Source organism: Oncorhynchus mykiss, chromosome 28, assembly GCF_013265735.2.
Source record: "Oncorhynchus mykiss isolate Arlee chromosome 28, USDA_OmykA_1.1, whole genome shotgun sequence".
Classification (NCBI taxonomy): Eukaryota; Metazoa; Chordata; class Actinopteri; order Salmoniformes; family Salmonidae; genus Oncorhynchus; species Oncorhynchus mykiss.
In genome coordinates this window covers 24049886-24071822 of record NC_048592.1, presented here as the reverse complement: position 1 = coordinate 24071822, position 21937 = coordinate 24049886, and the positions used below count along the sequence as shown (strand labels likewise).

The 21937-nt window shown below is 42.5% G+C and overlaps 1 protein-coding gene across 3 annotated transcripts in view; it reads left to right on the top strand.

Annotated features, from left to right (window-relative positions):
• The window catches only part of LOC110508773 (la-related protein 4B), a 37937-nt gene extending 20381 nt beyond the window's left edge, over positions 1-17556 (top strand). For 2 of the 3 annotated variants that reach the window (XM_036965929.1, XM_021589578.2), the window contains exons 4-17: positions 2325-2498; positions 3631-3709; positions 5040-5176; positions 5335-5438; positions 6909-7019; positions 7296-7349; positions 7934-8149; positions 8421-8530; positions 8767-9039; positions 9325-9373; positions 9695-9865; positions 10093-10256; positions 10544-10652; positions 11303-17556. In XM_036965929.1, the coding sequence (XP_036821824.1) occupies positions 2325-2498; positions 3631-3709; positions 5040-5176; positions 5335-5438; positions 6909-7019; positions 7296-7349; positions 7934-8149; positions 8421-8530; positions 8767-9039; positions 9325-9373; positions 9695-9865; positions 10093-10256; positions 10544-10652; positions 11303-11626 (2075 nt within the window). In that variant the 3' untranslated portion in view covers positions 11627-17556. The remainder of the gene's footprint in view (positions 1-2324; positions 2499-3630; positions 3710-5039; positions 5177-5334; positions 5439-6908; positions 7020-7295; positions 7350-7933; positions 8150-8420; positions 8531-8766; positions 9040-9324; positions 9374-9694; positions 9866-10092; positions 10257-10543; positions 10653-11302) is intronic. The other variant, XM_021589579.2, reaches the window with a different exon arrangement.
• Positions 17557-21937: the final 4381 nt, after the last annotated feature.

The window sequence follows — 21937 nt, the reverse complement described above, 5'->3', positions numbered from 1 at the left end:
ACACACACACACACACACACACACACACACACACACACACACACACACAGAGACACAGAAAAGAGTCGGCCTAAGAATTGAACCCTGTGGCACCCCCATCGACTGAGAGGTCTGGACAACAAGCCCTCCGATTTGACACACTGAACTCTGTCAGGGAAGTAATTGGTGGACCAGCGGAGGCAGTCATTAGAGAAACCAAGGCTGCTGAGTCTGCCGATAAGAATACAGTGATTGACAGTCAAGCCTTGGCCAGGTCGATGAAGACTGCTGCACAGTGCTGTCTTTTATCGATGGTGGTTATGATATCGTTTAGGACCTTGTTTGTGGCTGAGGTGCACCCATGACCAGCTCGGAAACCAGATTGCATAGTGGAGAAGGTACGGTGGGATTCGGAATGGTCTGTGATCTGTTTGTTAACTTGGCTTTTGAAGACCTTAGAAAGGCAGGGTAGGATGGATATAGTCTGTAGCAGTTTGTGTCAAGAGTGTCTTCCCCTTTGAAGAGGGGGATGACCGGGGCAGCGTTCCAATCTTTAGGGATCTTGGACGATACGAAAGAGAGGTTGAACAGGCTAGTAATAGGGGTTGCAACAATTCCGGCGGATAATTTTAGAACGAGAGGATCCAGATTTTCTAACCAGGCTGATTTGTAGGGATCCAGATTTTGCACCTCTTTCAGAACATCAGCTGTCTGGATTTGGGTGAAGGAGAAGTGGGGGGCTTGGGCAAGTTGCTGCAGGGGGTGCTGAGATGTTGGTAGGGGTAGCCAGGTGGAAAGCATGGCCAGCTGTAGAGAAATGCTTATTGACATTATTGTAGATTTATTGGTGGTGAGTTTCCTATGCTCAGTGCAGTGGGCAGCTGGGAGGAGGTGCTCTTATTCTCCATGGACTTTAGTGTCCCAAAACCTTTTGGAATTAGTGCTACAGGATGCAAATTTCTGTTTGAAAAAGTTAACCTTAGCTTTCCTAACGGAGTATTTTGGTACCTGACTTCCCTGAAAAGTTGCATATCGTGGGGGCTTTTCGATGCTAATGCAGAATGCCACAGGATGTTTTTGTGGTGGTAAAGGGCAGTCAAGTCTGGGGTGAAGCAGTGAATAAAACAAACTTAGGGAGGAGGCTTCTAATGTTAACATGTTAACATGCATGACACCAAGGCTTTTACGGTTACAGAAGTAGACAAATGAGAGCGCCTGGGTTATGGGAGTGGTGCTGGGGGATGCAGGGCCTGGGTTATCCTACTCCGTTGATATAGAGGTTAAGGGTACGGCTAAAGGCTATACGAACTGGGCGTCTAGTGCGTTTGGAACAGAGTAAAAGGAGCATATTTCTGGGCGTGGAAGAATAGATTCAAGGCATAATGTACTGACAAGGGTATGGTAGGATGTAAAGACAGTGGAGGTAAACCTAGGCATTGAGTGATGATGAGAGGTTTTGTCTCTAGAGGCACCATTTAAGCCAGGTGAGGTCACTGCAGGTGTGGAGTGTGGGACAAAAGGGCTAGCTAAGGCATATTGAGCAGGGATGGTGGCTCTACAGTGAAATAAGACAATCACTAACCAAAACAGCAATAGACAACAGCAGTAGACACACATGCCTCTCCCATATTGACATTAGGGAGAGGCATGTGTAGCTGAGTGATCATGGGGTCCAGTGAGTAGCTAGGCGAGCTGGAGACAGGGCGATTCAGACCGCTAACGGGCCAGGGATAGCAGATGGGCCTCCGGGGGACTTGGCAACGAAAGAGCTTGTTGAAACCCCCTCGGACGGTTACGTCTGCAGACCGGTCGTGGTGGATCGGCGGGGCTCCGTGTCGGCAGTAAAAGGTCCAGGCCAATTGGCAAAAGAGGTATTGTAGCCCAATAATTGGCTCATAGACCTCTTCGGCTAGCTGGGAGATGGGCCTAGCTCGAGGCTAGCTCCAGGCACACTGGTGCTTGCTTCGGGACAGAGACGTTAGCCAGGTGTAGCCACGTGGATAGCAGCTAGCTAGCTGTGATGATCCGGTGTAAAGGTTCAGAGCTTCCGGTAGGAATCCAGAGATTTGGTATAGAAAAAGCAGTTCGATATGCTCTTGGTTGATAGCACGCTGTGCAGACACCTACAGCTCGTAATGTTATTTTTAGGGATTGCACTTTAGGAGATCTTATATTAACAGTAATCATATTTTTATGGTATCCATTTTTACATCTAAATATTGACCATGTCTAGATCAACTGATTACTACTGCATAACGTGTATTGTTTCTCCAAGTTTAGCCATCACAGTAGCTCCTAGCTAATGTTAACCACGTGGTTGGTTGTCTCCATGTTATTCTTTCCAGGCTGTGAAGCCAGCGAAGACAAAGTGTTTGAAGGGACCCTACTAGATGACCCAGATGAGCCGCCGCCGGTGGCGGTGATACTGGCAGAGCCAGCTCCCATGGCTGCCACCGTCACCCTGGAGTGCTCCGACCATGCTGCATACCCAGAGTCTGGCCAGGAGGAAACTCACACAGGTGGGATCTTCATCCACTGGAGACAATTCATTTGAGTTGAGCAAAGCGTCTGAAAGTGATGCACAATTATAGAAATAAGTAGATGCACTGATCTCCCTGCATGCTTATAGACCAAAAAAAGCTGCAGATGAGGAGCTGCGTGGGTAGGAGTGTCTGTTTCCTCAACTAGCAGAGGGACGGATAGACAAGTTTGCGCTCTGTCAGAATGTGCATCTCCAGTTCATCTTTTTTCCTTACCCTCGCCCTATTTGCTAGATATTATGCACATTGATAGCTTGTTAGCTAGCAAACATCCTTGCCCTTTGATTTATCATAGTATTAGGCTAACAAGAGGCAGCAGCAATCTAAATGATCCGACCATAACATGCGAGGAGAAGTGATTGGATGAAATTATGTAACGAATTGAGTAGACGAGAAATACAGCTTTGCTCTATCCAATCAGAGCAGCAGGGTCAACGTACAGCCCTTCTCTTTACAGACATGAAAACTAGCCAGTTGAGTTTAGACCAGTGTTTCCCAACCCTGGTCCTCGAGTACCCCCAACAGTACACATTGTAACACTGGACAAGCCACCTGATTCAAGTGGTCAACTAATCATCAATCCCTCAATGAACTGAATGAGGTCTTTGCCCAGGGCTACAACAGAAATGTGTTCTGTTGGGAGTACTGGTGGACCAGGGTTGGGAAACACTGATTTAGACCACGTAGCTCCACGGGCACCTGAAAATTACTTTTTCAGATTGTGGATAAAAAAATACTCTGATCATAATCGTATCAGGACAATTGCATATATCCGTTATGATAGTTTTTTTGTCTGAATACTAGGCACACCCCACATACAAATGGTATTCAGAATTCACTGCAACATTATTTTTAGAATATTAGAGATGTACGTTATGCATCAATGATTTTGTTTTGACTTTGTGGAGTTTCCTGTAGAACAGGTATTTTATAATAATAGCCTACACGGTACTGCATGTAATGAAATGAATGGTCGCATGTCACAATAGTGCACTACATAGGGATTAAGCTGCCATTTGGGACTTGGCCATTGAGTTGAATGAAATGAATAGTCTCATGTCATGAAAGTGACTGAGTATTGGGTTGTCTATTCCCCCTGTGTGATGAGCAGGCAGTGAGACTCAGCAGGAGATCCCTCAAGAGGACCTCCGGGAACACCTGAAGAAGACCCTGGAGTTCTGTCTTTCCCGGTGAGTAACAGCCATACTACACACTGGCTATGTCACAAATTACTTACTTATTCCCTGTATAGTGCACTACTTTTGACCAGATCCAATAGTGCTCTGGTCAATGGGCCCTGGGTGAAAGTAGTGCACTTTATACAGGGGGTTAAAGGTCTGATGCTGCAGTGGATTGCCATCAAATGGATTATTTTTTTCTCCCCAATGTTGAAAAGGACTGGAATTGGTCAAACTCACAGTTGAATAGAAAATTATCCTCTTTCCCTAAAAGCATGAAGTTCATGACTTTTTTTTACATGAAAGGGGAGGTTAACTTGGCCCCAGAGAATCGATCTGTCAGTGTCAGTCAATGGATTTTGTCTTGTTGCTTTAACCCTTGTGTATAGGAAATATGTTGCCATTTGGTACACAAGCATTGTCTACTACAATACAGCCAATAATGCAGCAATCATATAAAACTACAGTCGAGCAGCACAGATGCACAGCTCTGCCATTACAAAACACCAAACCCGCCAGACAGAATTGACTCTTAGGGGAGGTAGCTAGGGGATTCATTTACACCACAACTGTTATGCTAGTTATGCTCTTCCCCAAAATTGTCGATCCTAGGTTGTAGTTTTAATTATTAAAAAAAACATTTTTCTCCCCAATTTCATGATATCCGATTTGGTAGTTAGTCTTGTCTAATCGCTGCAACTCCCATACGGACTGGCGAGACAAAGGTTGAGAGCCGTACGTCCTCCGAAACCCAACCAAGCTGCACTGCTTCTTGACACAATGCCCACTTAACCCGGAAGCCAGCTGCACCAATTTGTCGGAGGAAAAAGCTGTACATCTGGCAACCGTGTCAGCGTGCATTGCACCTGGTGGACTCGGGAGAGGTGGCTCCACAGGAGTCGCTAGAGCGCGATTGGACAAGAACATCCACGCCGGCTAAACCCTCCCCTAACTTGGACAACGCTGGGCCAGCTGTGTGCCGCCCCATGGGTCTCCTGGTCGTGGCCGGCTGCGACAGAGCCTGGCCACGGACCAGCATCTGTAGTGGCACAGCTAGCACTGTGATGCAGGGCCTTAGGCCATTGAGACACTCGGGAGGCCGGGCTGTAGATTTTGTTGATGGTGAATAAGTGCTGCCCATGCTAGAATGCAGCCAGTAAAATGTGTTGCTATGATGATGCACAGCGGTCGCATTCTCATTAGTTCTATCTCTGCCCTTTGTGGAAGGTGTGTTCTAAATGAACGCTTCATTTCATGCTGTCAAAAATACACTTGTGGCTGCTGTAGGGAGGAGTGACTTAGGCTACAGGGAGGGACTCAACTTTTTTGTCTTTTCTCTCAGAGAGAATCTGTCCAGCGACATGTATCTTATCTCTCAGATGGATAGTGACCAATATGTACCAATCGTGACGGTAGCTAATCTGGACCACGTCAAGAAACTCAGCACGGATGTGGAGTTGATCGTCGATATCCTACGATGTAAGTGACACTCTTAAAATGTTTTTTATTTATTTTTTATTTTTGTATTTTTAACAAGACTATTAAACGTTTACTTATAGCATTTTTTTTGTTGATACTAAAGAGACATGGTTTTGATTTTAAATTCACTGGACTTGTATATTTCCCTGCCTCCATAGCTCTGCCGTTGGTCCAGGTGGATGAGAAAGGGGAGAAGGTGAGACCCAACCAGAACCGCTGCATTGTCATCCTCAGAGAGGTCCCTGAGAGCACTCCCATAGAGGTACGTTCACTGGCTAGCTTCTGGCCACGGTCCTTAGGGTTCTGTTCAAAATTAGTGCGCTAAATGGGGAATAGGGTGTCGTTTGGGACAAAGATTCAGTCTGGACCATCTACTAAAGAAACCATGCATTTAGAATGATTTTATTTTAAACAATGCAATATGCTGACTACAAATGGTCAGTGGGTGTTGTGGTCAGTGGGTGTTGTGGTCAGTGGGTGTTGTGGTCAGTGGGTGTTGTGGTCAGTGGGTGTTGTGGTCAGTGGGTGCGCTCACCCTGAGACGCCGGCAAGGCAAACCCCCGGCCCAAATGTTTTTTCCAATTGCGGGAAAAACCAAGTCCCACCCGACGCCCGGGCAGGCATAGAATTGAGCTACTCTTAACTGTCCAGGACCAGCACACGCATCACAGCGTTAAAGCCAAAGCATAAATTGTGAAACCAAAACATACAATAATCCCATCCCCACCCTCACCCCTGATTGGAGGACCTTAAACATTTATACTGTACATTTGTGCATATAATTATTCTAACACTCATCTATTCCACCCTTCAGACATGCCACAGATCAACCGATCTTTCCCTATAAATCATTGTCATACCATTCTCCCATGGTGTCTCACTAGGGACTGGAACCTCCCCATCTGCAACATTTCTGCCGAAATTGCTAAAAAAAAACTTTTACCCAAGAGCACAATGATATTTCCTGTTGACTGACTGACTGATCCTTCAAATCCGCCAGCAATACAGTTTGCAGTTCTAACTGCCCCCTGATATTATGGCATAAGAAACCAAATACTACATTAGACTGTATCCAGTATGGCAGAAAGTGGAACAAAATAACAGGTTTTTAACAAGATAAGGTCATTCTAGTACAAGCTCTTATGTGATTACGCTATATGTGTGTTTTAACCATGGCATTGTAGGTAATTTCCTGTTTTGAGTGCACAGCACACTACTCTAGCCTAATATTTTCTAAGAGTTGTTTTCCTGGAATTGTTAACATTTCCTGGAATGGTGTAAAAACCTGTCTCTGCGTCCATGATTCGTTTGCACACCTTCCTCCTAGCCATGTTATAGACACGCTGTTGTTGGACATTGAGAAAGTAATTGTAATGGCACATTGTTTTGATAATGTAGTGTTTAGAGGTTTCATTGTGCCTCATGTGCCAGTCAGTACCATGTCGTGCAGTGGGACAAATTAAAGGGTGCCATTTTTAGCAGTTCAAAACATTTTAATGGTGTTATGGTCAGTTATTTCAGTCTGAACCGCACTCCCATCGGGGAATATTGACTAAATTTGATAATTTACATAGATAAGAGGGAAGTGCTGAAAATATCAGTTTGCTAGATTCGATCGCATGCTGCAGCAATGTGTTCCGGAGGCAGCAGCTTAGACCGCAAAACCACCCCAAGCCACAATCGACACCAAGGAGTTTTGACGTTAAGCTTGACATGTGCTCTTGTTTTGCAGGAGGTCGAGGCTCTTTTTAAAGGAGAGAACTTACCTAAATTCATCAATTCTGAGTTTGCCTACAACGACAACTGGTTCATCACCTTTGAATCGGAAGCAGATGCACAACAGGTCAGAAACATTCAAGAATGTTGCACTATTGTAGGATTTAGTAATGGTGCATGTAGCACCTTGTTTCCCGAACACGTCATATTTTAGGATTGTAGGTCTGGGTCCGTGAAACTGCCAATGCTACCTGCCACTAACTGCCCTGCTATGGGTTTGGTGGTCTGGTCTACTATTGCTAGTTGCTACCATACAGTGTTTCATACTGGCCATAAGCTTACATTCGTTGGTATTAAAAACAATCCTGCTCTGTCTGAAGTTTTCATTTATCCTATTTTCCAGGCATATCAGTATCTTCGTGAAGAAGTGAAAACCTTCCAAGGGAAGCCTATTAAGGTAAGCTAATTAACTATTGAACTTTAATTAAACTAATATGAACATGACCCATAAACTGTATACTATACTGTCAATTCTGGAGTATTTCCAAGTATGGTGGTTCAGAACCTTTTCCGTCAGCAGAACAACCAAAACGAATGCTTCCCCTCCAGTATATAACATAATTCAATCTGCAGTTGTTGTATGGGTTCATTTAGTGTTGATGTGACATAATACCGCAGACAAATGTAGCTTTTTTTTATCAAAATCTTTGTGCACCGCTTTGAAATGCTTACTTTGCTGATAGGTTTGAAATGCTTACTTTGCTGATAGGTTTGAAATGCTTACTTTGCTGATAGGTTTGAAATGCTTACTTTGCTGATAGGTTTGAAATGCTTACTTTGCTGATAGGTTTGAAATGCTTACTTTGCTGATAGGTTTGAAATGCTTACTTTGCTGATAGGTTTGAAATGCTTACTTTGCTGATAGGTTTGAAATGCTTACTTTGCTGATAGGTTTGAAATGCTTACTTTGCTGATAGGTTTGAAATGCTTACTTTGCTGATAGGTTTGAGGAAAATGTTCTGTTCTCAACTCTAATCTCAGGCACGGATAAAGGCGAAGGCAATCGCTATTAACACTTTTATGCCAAAGAATGGCTACCGCCCGGTGGAGGTTCACCCTTACGCTCAGCAGCAGCAACAACGCTACACCTCCTACTACATACCTCCAGTGTACAGCCCTCAGCAGCAGTTCCCCCTCTACAGTCTCATCACTCCACAGGCCTGGTCAGCCACCCACAGCTTCATAGACCCTTCGCTGGTGAGGACAACAGGCGTGCCCACACACAACCTAAAATCTAGTTTAGGGTTGCAAAATTCCAGTAACTTTCCCAAAAGTCTGGGTTTCACTCCTGATTCTGGGAATTTTCCAACTGGGATTTCTGGGAAACTTGGACATTTTTAGAAAGTTACTGGGATTTTGGCCACTTACCACCCACAAGGCTACAATGCATGCCATTCTTAATTTCGCTGTATAATATGCTACTAGAACTCTATAAAAGTCAATGATTTTGTGTTTCCTTTTCTAACAGGTTACCCAATTTCACAACACTCAATTTATCAATGGATTTACAACATCCCATAGTTTTAAACCAGCGACGTCTCCTCTTGCTGGTGTTAGGCACTACTCTCCCAGGAATAGGTGGGTACACTGAGACTCACCATCTGATGTAGACAATACCAACCCGTGCCTGTATTCACAAAGCATCTCACAATAGGAGTGCTGATCTAGGATCAGGTCCCCCCTCGTATATAAGGTCAATCTGATTTGTATATACAGTATATCAGCACTCTTACTATTGAGTCGTTGTGAATATGGGCCCAGAATTCTATATTGCTGTGCTTAGGATCTTCAAATATGATATTGTTTCTTTTCAGGAATCACACTCACAGTAAACCTCACCTGAGGCCCACAATACCTATCATGGACCAGCGCGGCACAGGGCTCCTAGACAGCCCCACCATCTTCAACTTCCCCACGGAGCGAATTCTGAACGGGGTACCGCGAGGTTCCCCCCAAATGACGCGCCTCCCGAGCCAGAACAGAACCAGGTTACCCCCCTCCACCATGACCTACCCCAGGAGAGACATCAGTACAGGTCGGTTGGAGCCCGTCAGCACTGACTACTCACTGGGCATGGGCCGGGGAAGGTAAGGTATCCTCCACTATCTGCATGACCATCACCACCATAGACCTCCATAGGCTGTTTCCCAAATGGTACCCTATTTGTTATTTAGTGCACAACTTTAGTCCCAGGCCTGTAGGGCTCTGGTCAAACGTAGTGCACTGGATAGGGTGCTATTTGGGGCGGATTATAGTATTACAACAAAGTGAGCATGGTGCTCACGTTTTGAATTGTTAACATTTCTGTTATGCTAAGTTAGGCTTCAAATAGTATACAATTGTCTGTGAATTTTTCAAATATTCTCTTAAAGGACAAATATTTATGGTTCTAGGAAAAAGAGGGACGACAACAAGTTTACAGTAAGTACAAGTTTTTTAAATTTATCTCCTCTTAGACTAGTCTTTGACTTGGAGAAAGAGCCATCAGTGGTGCTGCTGCAAGCTTTTCAGGCAGTGACATCTTCTGACTGAATTTCAATATGGCATGTCTTTTGTACAGTTGGCTGGCTTTGTGGGTGTCCCAAATTGTACCCTATTCCCTATATGGTGCACTATATAGGCAATAAATAGGGTGCCATTTGGGGTGTAGTCTTGACTCTGTGACTGACTGACTGATGCTGTTCTGTTGTGTAGAGAGTGGCTACCCAGTCTGACGGTGTTTGATGCTGTTCTATTGTATAGAAAATGGCTACCCAGTCGCCACCCCCTCCTCAGAAGCCCCCGTCCCCCAGCTTTGAGCTGGGGCTCTCCAGCTTCCCCCCTTTGCCTGGGGCCGCAGGCCACCTCAAAACCCCTGACGACATGTTTGAGAACAAACTGGCCAGCATGGTATTAGGAGCCACAAAGGACAGGGTCAGTATCTACCCAACACAAGCTCTCATCTCTAGGCCACCATACTCTGTGTGTCCCAAATGGCACCCTATTCCATATATAGTGCACTACTTTTGACCAGTGAATATGGTGCCAATTGGGACTCAGACAAGCTCTTATCTCCAAGCCACCATACTCAATCACTCAACTCAACATTTCAGCTTTGCCGTTAGTAGTATTGTTGTGCATGTCTTTTTGTATGGTTCCAGAATGTAAGCGTTGATGCCAGCTCTGCAGGTGCCCTCCCCTCAGGAGGACCCAAGGAGCCACTAAGGACAGTCACTTCTCCACAGCCCCCGAACCTCCTGCCCACTGCCCCCCCGAACCCAGGACCAGCCTCTGGCCCTGTCCATGTTTCCTCCCAACCTGCAGAGTGAGTGTAGGACATGTTTTCCCTTCATGTAACACGTTGGATCCAAAATGTGTAAGCATGCCCCCACTAACATGATTTGTATAGAAAAACAGAACAGTGTGCTTTACATCTCACACATCTTTTGTCTCACTCTTGTCTCACCATTTCCTTGTCAGTGTGTCCCATTTGATAACGTGGAACACCATTGTTGTTGATGTCAACTGAATTTGTGTAGAACGAGAGAACATAACTGACTTAGCATTTCATGTCATTCACATCATTATGTGAAATGAATGTTTGTTTTTCAGGGAAGTGAATGTTCTGGAGGTGAATCAGGAGACTCAGGTCTCTATGGAGCGCGTCACTACCGCTCTGTACACTGCTAGCAAATCTGTTCAAGTCAATGGTACTGCTACAGTAAGTAAGCTGTCTAAAGCATTTTAAACATAATCAATCAGGTCCATTTTCCATATTATTAGCTGAAAGATTTTTTGATAGTCATAGATACAGGTAACTGCCCAAATACAGGAAACTCCAACATAAAGTGTCTTAATAGGGAGGCGTGCTACCACGAGCCAAAATAAAAAGCCATGGTAGCCAAAATAATGATCTGCCCAGTATTTTTATACATGATGGGATGCTAATTGCTTAATTAACTCAGGAACCACAGTTGTATGGAAGCACCTGCTTTAAAAAGTATTTTATCCCTCATGGGGCGGCAGGGTAGCCTAGCGGTTAGAGCATTGGACTAGTAACCGAAAGGTTGCAAGTTCAAATCCCCGAGCTGACAAGGTACAAATCTGTCGTTCTGCCCCTGAACAGGCAGTTAACCCACTGTTCCTAGGCCGTCATTGAAAATAAGAATTTGTTCTTAACTGACTTGCCTAATAAAATAAAGGTAAAATAAAATAAATGCTGAAGTGTTTACATTATTTTGGCAGTTACCTGTAAATGTTGATTTGTGGCCGGTAATAATCATGTTTTCTGGACTTTAATGTGTGTCAAACCAGTGGGCATGTCCTATGAAATGAATCACCTACAAGTATGTGTTTTTGTTTTGTGGTTAGGAACTACGAAAGCCCTCTTACGCTGAGATCTGCCAGAGGATTAAAGACCACGCTCCGACACTACAGGCCCCTAAAGAGGCCAAACCAGCAAGTAGCGCTGCCTCCGCAGGAGAGGAGAGGAAGTGCACTGACGCAGCCCCAGGGGACAGGGGTGAGCCAAAGGTCCCCCGAGAGACATACCCATGCTCCTCCAAGTCTGCCACCCTCGGCAGACCCCGAGAGGTCCGGAGACCGACCGGCCGGTGGCCTTCACCACCCCCCAACCACCCAGGGAAGGGTGCCAGCAGCAAAGATCTCAACACTCCCCCAAAGTCCCCGCAGTAACCCCCCCACTGCAATCAAGTCAATTTCAAAACAAAAACGTGAGAGTGAAAGAAATCTGAAAAAGTCAGGGCTATTCAAATACAACCTATTCCAAAATCACCAGTCATTCATAGCATAGAGAGGATGCCTTTCTGGATCAGGGCTTTCAGACAATAGCACTTTAGTGTGCATATAGAGCACCGTTAATCATTTTTACTTATTTATTTTTGGAGGGTTTATTTTTTTTCATTGCTTTTGTTATTTAGTGTCAATCTGAAAACTTACTCCTGTTCAGATTAGTGGGATAAATTCATATGTCCAAAGTATTGCGAGGTCATCAGTGGAAGCCAACAACGGGTGAATGAAAGGAAGCAGATGAGGAACAGAGTAGCTGTTGCCATGTCATTCTGTATGTCTTGTATGCAGTCCTGTTAAGTGGTGATGTGATTCCATTGCCGGGTGTGATCACCATATCAGTCAGACAAGATGGCTGTGTCCCAAATGGCACCCAAATCAATATATAGTGCACTACTTTCGATCAAAAGTAGTGCACTACATATGAAATAAGGTACCATTAGGGACGCATCTATGATGTGTTTTACATATTTGTGTTCATATTCAAGGTCAACTAGTCCAGGCTCATTTTACAGACTTAACTGAAATCCTCAGAAGACTTCATTTCTGAGGGACTTCACCACCGGTGTCATTTATCAAAACTAGATTACCTTTTTGCCAACATGGAACACTTTATCTCGTTAGAATACAAGCATTTGAGGAGAATATGTTTATTTGCATACTGGTTTTGATCGTTGGTACAAGTACTACTTGTTGCGTGCTGGTGGTTTTGAGAGCGCCTTAGACTTTCTTTCTGGTGTTTCTTGTGGTAAAGAATTCCATTTAGTCGTTTTCTGTTGTCCAATGCAGGAATCTGTTTCCTAGCCGTGTAAAGCACATAGCTAGTTAGTCCTCGTAGAGAGCCACTATCGGGGTCAGTAGAAATCTACATGCATTTTGATCTTGGAAAAAGCAGATGAGGGTCGTTCCAGTAATTCGGTGCCTTTTGAGATGTGTAACTTTGTCCAATTTAATTTCTTCACTTTATTTTTTACTTTCTGTCATAAAGAGCACGTAAAACTTAACGCATTTTCCCATCTCAACGTTAAATACAACATTACTATAGTAAGTGACAGGGTTGACTGTCGCAGGGTTGACAATTTCATCTTAGATCAGCTGTGAATCCCATATTGAAAGGTGGAATGAAAGTTTGTTGTGTAACAGGGAGTGGCAATTGATTGCCACCTTCATAAACATTTTTAACGTAAGATTTCTAGCCTGTCTATCTATGGGTAACAGGGTTGACATGGTATGCTTGACTCGCTCAGTTTTCTACCACAAAACACCAGAAAATGGCAAAAGAGTAGAACCGGCTCACCTGCTTTTACACTGTGATTTAACTAGATGTTCATGTTTCTTTTGGGAAAAAAAAACATTTAAAAAAGGAATAGTTTTACTATATTAAAATGATAGTTCAGTTCGCGTAACAGGGTTGACCTTTAAATTGAGGGACACAGAAAATCACAAATAAAAAAATAATCTTCAGATATGACTGTCAAAGCAACAAATTAACTAAGTCACGGAGGGATTTTGAATTTAGGCACTAACAAGTCTTCATTCATATAAAGAATTTGATTAATTGAATTCCCATGGGGTCTATATTAAAGGGCACTTCATTTATTATAACACACTTTTAAAATTCAATATTGGTGCACCATTTATACTTTAAATATCAAAGGGGTCCAAAAGTTTATCATTTCGTGGAACGACCCATAAATTCATCACATGGTGTCGCTTGGTGCCTCTTGTAGACTATTTTCTTTCTTTACTATTTTGCTGTGAAACAAGCATGTCGGACTAGTTCTGCGGGCACATACGTTGGCAATGGATAGGCTACAGCGGAGGCTGCTGCGTGGAGGATGACTCATAATAATGTCTGGAACGGTGCGAATGGAATCAAACACTTAGAAAACAAGTGTTTTGATGTATTTGACACCGTTTCACTCCAGCCATTAACACACGCCCGTTCTCCCCAATTAAGGTGCCACCAACCTCCTGTGCTCAGCTATTAGGAGTCGGCAGTAGGGTTTTGGCAGGGTGTAGTGACTTCATTCAAACAGTGGGATGTTTTATTTTATATAGCTATGGCGCTAGCTAGAGGATGAACCTGGAACTTGCTACTTCAAATAATCTGGTACTGTACCTAGATAATAATACTTGATACATGTTGTCAACTAAACTTTGCACTTTGTTTTGTTTCTGGATTAATTAAGAAATCCATATTTTACCTACATACAGAAGCAAAAGGGAACCTAACATGTAAAGACAAATATGGAAAGGTCTGATGGTCACATAAGTAATCCCTTTACAATTTCAGCTATACAACCAATAGATTTTCCCCCTAAAGAATGAAATGTCTTCTTGCCATTTGACTTGTGCATTATGTTGTGACAGGATGATCAGCTTTCAGAATCTCTCAAATGTTGACTAATTGTATTAACCTCTATGCGGATAAATTCACACGAGTTAAACTTTTTTGTTTACTCCCATGTAAATGCCTACAAGACATACTTCCGTGCATGCTGATAATAACAACTTTAATCTTGGTGTAGATAGTCATTTTATTTTGTGCACACCCTATGGAGTCGCACTCATTTTATTTGATTGTTTTGCTTTTGAGCTAGTCATTTGTGAAACCACTGGTGCGTGGTGTTTTTTGAAGCTGTTCTCGCTTCTTATTCAGTATTACAGTAGTTAATTATAATGTGGGTGTACACCTTAGAGAATGTGTACACCTGGTGGCTCAAATGGGAAAAATAAGTGAAATTGGTTAAAAGGAAGAAGTACGACATTCTTTCCACTACAAATGTTATATTTGAAGGTAAACCATGATGCAGCCATTTTAGAAATAAGGTATTGCTTTATTCATTGGGTGACAGTCAAACGAGTAGTGAACTGGACCCTGTGAGAATCCAGTGAGTGAATGAAATGACCTTTGACCTGTTGGCATACTGTGAACCTGAGCAGCTTATCGATGAGTCCTTTCAGTTTGGGCAAGAAAACGTTGGGCAGAGGGGGCAGCACTCTTGGGTCATTCCAAATCCTTCCCCCCTCACATACAGTAGAAGTGCCCCTGTTCACTGCAGGACTTATTTTTGGCATGCTTTTTCTCTTTTTAGAATGCCTTCTATAGATTTCTCCTGGCTCTCCATACAAAAACCATATAGCTTCCAAATTCCCCTCTGTACTCTGCATAAATGTATAAGTAGAAAAAAATAACTCATAAGTGGAACTTGTGCACTTCTTTAGTGTCTCATTGACGTCTTCCTGCAACAAGGAGTTGAATACTCTGCTTAGATAAGAGGACTCATTTTGGAGAGGAGACATTGCCTAAGTCACAGAATGGCCTGTACTGATAGTCATTGCTGCTTTTGATTTTGATGCTTTTGGTTTGCAAAAACATTTATTTAGTTTGATTTTGAAAGACTGGGATGCACTTGGGTGGACAGTCTTTAAATTGCAGTTTTTTTTTAAAAATTTGATTTTATTTTTTTTTCTGAGATGGTATAAAAGACATGATGCACCATATCTGCTTATTTATAAACCAATGCTGTTTATTCCATGAGAGATCATAAAAATGTTTATTTTTAAGAAGAAATATACAATATACAACTGTATATTTTCCATCCAGTGTTTGAAAAACTTGAATTTTATTTAAACTTGAAAATGACTTTGCCTTAACTTTTATATGAGACAATGTAGAGTTTATTTCTTTTCAAACCCCAAAATGTTACTAAGGGTAACACATCTAAATGTTTAGTCATACCAAACATCACAAGTCTTACTAGGTCTTAAAGTACAAATCTAGCAGCATTTTTTTTTTTGGGGGGGGGGTTGTAAAATTGTAAGAAAATGATCTAATTTGATTAACCTTGTTTCTACTTCCTATTTTCAGTTGTTTTGGGGAAATATAAATCCTGTAAATGCAAAATAGTAAATACTGTATCAAATATGTGCACTTTGAAGTGTGTGCTTTGCTTGTACAATTGTAAATAATCTGAAAAATAGAGGTACCTTAAAATGATTTAAAAAATATATATATTGATCTTGTTGAAATATTAATGTTGCTTTTTGAGCTGGATGTAGGATAAAAACTAAATGTTGTGATTTGATTTTGAATATTTTTTTTTTCTATATTTTTTTTATATTGTTCTGATGTGCAGAATTGCTTCTCCCTCACTTTGCGACAGGGAAGGTTGTCTGATTGTAACTTTTTAAATGTCATTCTCATTCCATGTCCTTGTGTTTTTCAACCCCTGGTAGACAATGTTTTCTGTTGGCCAACCTCTTCACTGTGCACAGTGAGAAAAGGGAAGAACCTACCTGTCGTACAAACACACATCCTTAAATGAAAGCACAGTCGGTACTATTATCTGACAGACTGTGCTTATAGCAGTCTGTGTGATTTAGCCCATACAATAATTCTTTATCACAGTAAAGCACATTTTTAAGCACAGGAACATCAAATCTTTCTCACACAACCAATTTCAAGTCCATAGCAGCATACTGTATACTTGTACCAGACATAAACCTTTCATGTTTGGAGGGAAGGTGATTTAAGCATTGTTGATATTCTGTTTAGTTTTTCTTTTTGACGGTTTGTTTTTCATGACGTTGTACGTCAACTGAACTTTCGTAGCCCCCAGCACTAAACTTGACAAATAAAAATTCCTTTGGTAGGCTTTACCAGTGTTTAGACTCAAGTATAATAGTGTAGATATTTGTACACATTTCAGCAAGAAAATGTGTTTTCTGGCACATACTGTATAACATACTGTGCATTGTCTTTTTATCAGTTGATCACACATGTGGACTGCATTTATCTGTGCCATTAATTTGTTTCAACCTGGTAGTTTGTTTGACTTGTACTTTAATTAAACACTTGACATTATAATTGTTACTGAGGAAGTGTAGCTGGTCTTGAAACTATATAACTGGGAATAATACTCTGATACCACTGACATTAGACAAAGTACTCATAGCAACCCGCATCTGATCTGGCTAATGAAGTCTAGGTATGTACATTTTAAGCTAGTCTATGCTAGTAGGCCTTTCTAATGCAAAATGCTAATACTGTTGTCTTTGCAGATTGGGTATTGATATGTTATCCGGCTGGGCACTGAGTTTGTATGAGAAAGTGTTTGTTTGCGAGAAGTTAACCAAACACAACTGCAAAATTGACTGACAGTTGAAGTAAAGTAAACCAAAGGGTGATTAGCCAGCCAGGTGTGTGCAGCATGATCTGAAAATGATTGTTATTGGTTTCTCTCTCCTGAAGATGATGGCACTGCTTACAGTATGAAAGTGTTTAACTTTTTATTTTGCGCGCACTACTAAAGCCCTGTTGTAATGTTCGGCTGTTCTTGTGTTACTGTGCACAGACAGTCTCTCGTATCAAGCGGTCTCGTTCTCCCTGCCCAGTTCGCTTCTTTCTGTTACGTCTCACCAGTTTGATAGTGCCATGTATTTTTTGCAAAGGTTGCAGCTTGTTGTAAATTGACTGTAAAGTGATGTAACAATGCACCAACTGACTGGAATGAGACGAACCAATTGTCTCACTATCAAATCACTGTGTTAAATTAACTCATTTTTACGCTAACAGCAGTGGACAATCGATGACTTGATGGGGAGAATAACCTAACGGTAACAGTTGTTCATCGAGGTTTCTTTGAGAGGGCTTTTGATTTGTCTTAACTTTTCTTCCATTTAAGACTGGAATCAAGCGTACATGTCAACTATTGATAATTTAAGTTACTCTTGTGTCATGATGTAAAACTGTCTAATTTGGAGAGAAAAAAATGTAGCTTATTGAAAAATAAAGATTTAGGCACTGTTAATGAGTTGTCTCGTGATTGTGGTACACACAATCTGGGGGTTGGTCCAGAAAGCAGGATGAATGAGTGAGTTAGCCAGCTAACTGTCCTAAATATTGTGTACAAAACAGTAGGGCATCGACACCAGGTGTCTTTCCATTACATAGACTGACCAGGTGAATCTAGGTGATGGCTATGATCCCTTGATGTCACTTAAATCCACTTCAATCACTGTACGAAGGGGAGTGGATGAGTTAAAGGATTTTGAAGTCTTGAGACATGGATTGTGTGTGCCATTCAAAGGGTGAATGGGCAAGACAAAATACTGAAGTGCCTTCTGAACTGGGTATGGTAGTAGGTGCCAGGTGCACCGGTTTGAGTGTATCAAGAGCTGCAATGCTGCAGTGTATCAAGAATGGTCCACCACCCAAAGGACATCCAGCCAACTTGATACAACTGTGGGAAGCATTGGAGTCAACATGGGCCAGCATCCCTATGGAACACTTTCGACACCTTGTAGAGTCCATACCCTGACGAATTGAGGCTGTTCTGAGTGCTAAAGGGGGTGCAACTCAATATTTGGAAGTGTTCCTAATATTTTGTATACTGTGTAGACTTGAAATGGTATAATTGACTCGACAACCATATCAAAGTTTAATATTTCTAAATGAACCAGAAAATAAAGGCATATGACTGTCAGCTGGCTAAATTAATCCTGCTTTCTGGGACACCCCACAGCTTCTCTCCTATTTGTTTTCTAATGCTAGATTTGCTTTCTTGCAAAAATTGCCTGGAATCCTGTGTTCTACCAGGGTTGGTTGTTTTTGGCCATCCTATTCAAACTGCACATGTTATAATGCCATGAGCCGTTTTTCAGAAATTCCTTTTTTGTCTGTTTTTTCAGCAGGCAAGTTAACACACACAAAGCCATTGTCCATCCACCACATCATATCGAAGTCTATGGGAATGCTGTTCTGTATTTTCATGCAAAATACTAGCCACAAGGTGGCAACATTCACACAAGGACATCTTGGAGGATTTGTTCCACAGCACACCACAATCCTATTAGAGTAAGCCAGTGTATCACTCCCCACACAAAACCCATAGGCTTCTTCAAACATCTCATGGGTCCACAGTTATATTTGATCCGATTGTCTTGTAGCTGCAGCCATTTTGTTAACAAGTAAACCTGTTCATAAGCAACTTGTAACCCATCTATAAAAAGACTCCTCCAGTGGTAGGCCTTCTATTCAAGCACATGTTCCTCCCACTCTGTTTCCCATGTCATGGCTGTTTTGCATTTTATGGGCAAGTCCCGAATGGCACCCAATTACCTATATAGTGCACTATTTTTGAGCCCTACCATAGGTCTCTGGCCAAAAGTAGTGGACTATAGTGCTTTTGGAAAGTATTCAGACCAACATTTTGTTAGGTTACAGCCTTATTCTAACATTTTATTATGCCCCCCCCAAATCTACACACAATAACCCATAATGACAAAGTAATAACAGGTTTTTTTAAATGTTCGCAAATATATAAAAAAAAAAAAACACTGGAAGTATCGCATTTATCTAAGTATTCAGACCTTTTTACTCTGTACTTTGTTAAAGCACCTTTCGGCAGCTATTACAGCCTTGAGTTTTCTTGGGTATGATGCTACAAGCTTGGCACATCTGTATTTGGAGTTTCTTGCATTCTTCTCTGCAGATCCTCTCAAGCTCTGTCAGGTTGGACGGGGAGTCGCTGCACAGCTTTTCAGGTCTCTCCAGAGATATTTGATTGGGTTCAAGTCTGGGCTCTGGCAGGGCCTCAAGTACTTGCAGAGACTTGTCCCGAAGTCACTCCTGCGTTGTCTTGGCTGTGTGCTTAGGGTCGTTGTCCTGTTGGAAGGTGAACCTTCGCCGAGGTCCTGAGTGCTCTGGAGCAGGTTTTCATCAAGGATCTCTTTGTACTTTGCTCCGTTCATCTTTCCCTCGATCCTGACTAGTCTCCCAGTCCCTGCCACTGAAAAACATCCCTATAGCATGATGCTGCCACCATGCTTCACTGTAGAGATGGTGCCAGGTTTCCTCCAGATGTGACGCTTGGCATTCAGGCGAACGAGTTCAATCTTGGTTTCATCAGACCAGAGAATCTTGTTTCTCAGGAGAGAGACTTTAGGTGCCTTTTGTCAAACTCCAAGCGGGCTGTCATGTGCCTTTTACTGAGGAGTGGCTTCTGACTGGCCACTCTACCATAAAGGCCTGATTGGTGGAGTGCTTCAGAGATGGTTCTCCTTCTGGAAGGTTCTCCCATCTCCACAGAGGAACTCTGAAGCTTTGTCAGTGACCATCTTCCCTGACTGCTCAGTTTGGCCTGGTTTTTGCTCTGACATGCACTGTCAACTGTGGGACCTTTTTATTTAGATGTGTGTGCCTTTCCAAATCATGTCTAATTAATTGAATTTACCACAAATGAACGCCAATCAAGTTGCAGAAACATTTATGATCAATGAAAACAGGATGCACCTGAGCTCAATTTCGAGTCTCATAGAAAATAATCTGAATACTTATTGTAAATGAGGTATTTCTGTTTTTTTCTAGATACCTGTTTTTGCTTTGTCATTATGGGGTATTGTGTGTAGATTACTGAGGACTTTTTAAATGTAATACATTTTACAACAAGGCTGTAATGTAACAATGTAGAAAAAGTCAATGGGTCTGAATACTTTCCAAATGCACTGTATATAGGGAATAGTGTACCATTTTGGGATGGGCCTTGGTCTGTTTCCTATTAAAGTACAGCTGCTGAGAGATCAGCATAAAGATATGGGCTTAGTTTGTTTTCTTTACAAAATGTTTGCATTACAGCTTTCTTTACATACATGTATATGGAACATGATAAGTCAGGTTTAGAAATGACCTCCCCGACCTGCCCCATACATGCACCGACCCACCCACTCAAAAACAGTCCATTGTCCATTCCACTCCTTTCCCCCTTAGAGTATTCTTGCTGTGTGGGTAGGTAAGCTTATTTTACTGCACATGCACTTTTCATGTTGACAGTTTGTGTATGGCCATTTTAGCACCATCATCATTGGTCAGCTGGCTCAGACAGGCTCAATCCTGGCCATCTGTCTTAATGTGTACAGGCATACTGGGACATGCATACCTTCCCTGCCTCCTTCAGAGGAGGCTGGAGAGCATGGGACTTGGACTGGGAAGCCTATTCATCAGAAGAAGTGTGCGTGTGTGGCAAAGAAACAGGATCGGGGGGTGGCGTTTTTAAGATGGTAGCATTCGCAAGAGCCAGTGTGGTAATGTAGACCTAATGTAATATGGTGAATTCTACCACTTTGCAAGTCCTGGGTGTGGCAGTGTTCAGCCATGAGACAAAAAGTCTGGAATCTGAATTTATGCATTGAAAGGGCCAGAGGCTTATTGTTATTGTTGGCTCTAATGATGAGGGACACTGTCAATGCAATGCTCTAAATGTGTCAGGTTTGATAGCTCACCTCTGGAGAATTATAATAATCAAATTGTATTTGTCACATGCTTCGCCAACAACAGGTGTTGACTAACAGTGAAATGCTTCATTACAAGCCGTTACAAACAATCCAGAGAAATAATAGGGGAAAAAATAACACAAGGAATAAATACACAAGTAACAATAACTTGGCTAAATACACAGGGTACCAGTACCGATTCAGTGCAGTGGTACGAGGTAATTGATGTAGACATGTACATATAGGTAGGGATGAAGTGACTAGGCAACAGAATCGATAGTAAACAGCAGTGTCAGAGTTAGTGAAATAAGGGTCAATGCAGATATTCAGGGTCGGTATTGGTTAATTATTTAACTATTTAGCTTGGGGGTAGAAGCTGTTCAGGTTCCTGTCGATTCCAGACTTGGTGCATCTGTACCGCTTGGCGGGCGGTAGCAGAGAGAACAGTCTGACTTGGGTGGTTGGAGTCTTTGACAATTTTTAGTGCCTTCCTCTGACACCACCTGGTATGGAGGTCCTGGATCGCAGGGAGCTTGGTCCAGTGATGTACTGGGCCGTATAAACTATCCTCTGTAGCGTCTTGCGGTCGGATGCCAAGCAGTTGCCATACCAAGCAGTGATGCAACCAGTCAAGATGCTGTTAATGCTGTAGAATTTTTTTTAGGATCTGAGGGCCCATGCAAAATCTTTTCAGCCTCGGGGGGAAAAGGCGTTGTCATGACCTCTTCACGGCTGTGTTGATGTGTGTGGACCTGTGGTGTGGACACCGAGGAACTTAAAGCTCTCGACCTGGTCCACAACAGCTTTGTTGATGTGGGCATGCTAGGTCCTCCGTTTCTTGTCGTCCACGATCAGCTCCTTTTGTCTTTATGACGTTGATGGAGAAGTTGTTCTGGCACCACACTGCCAGGTCTCTGACCT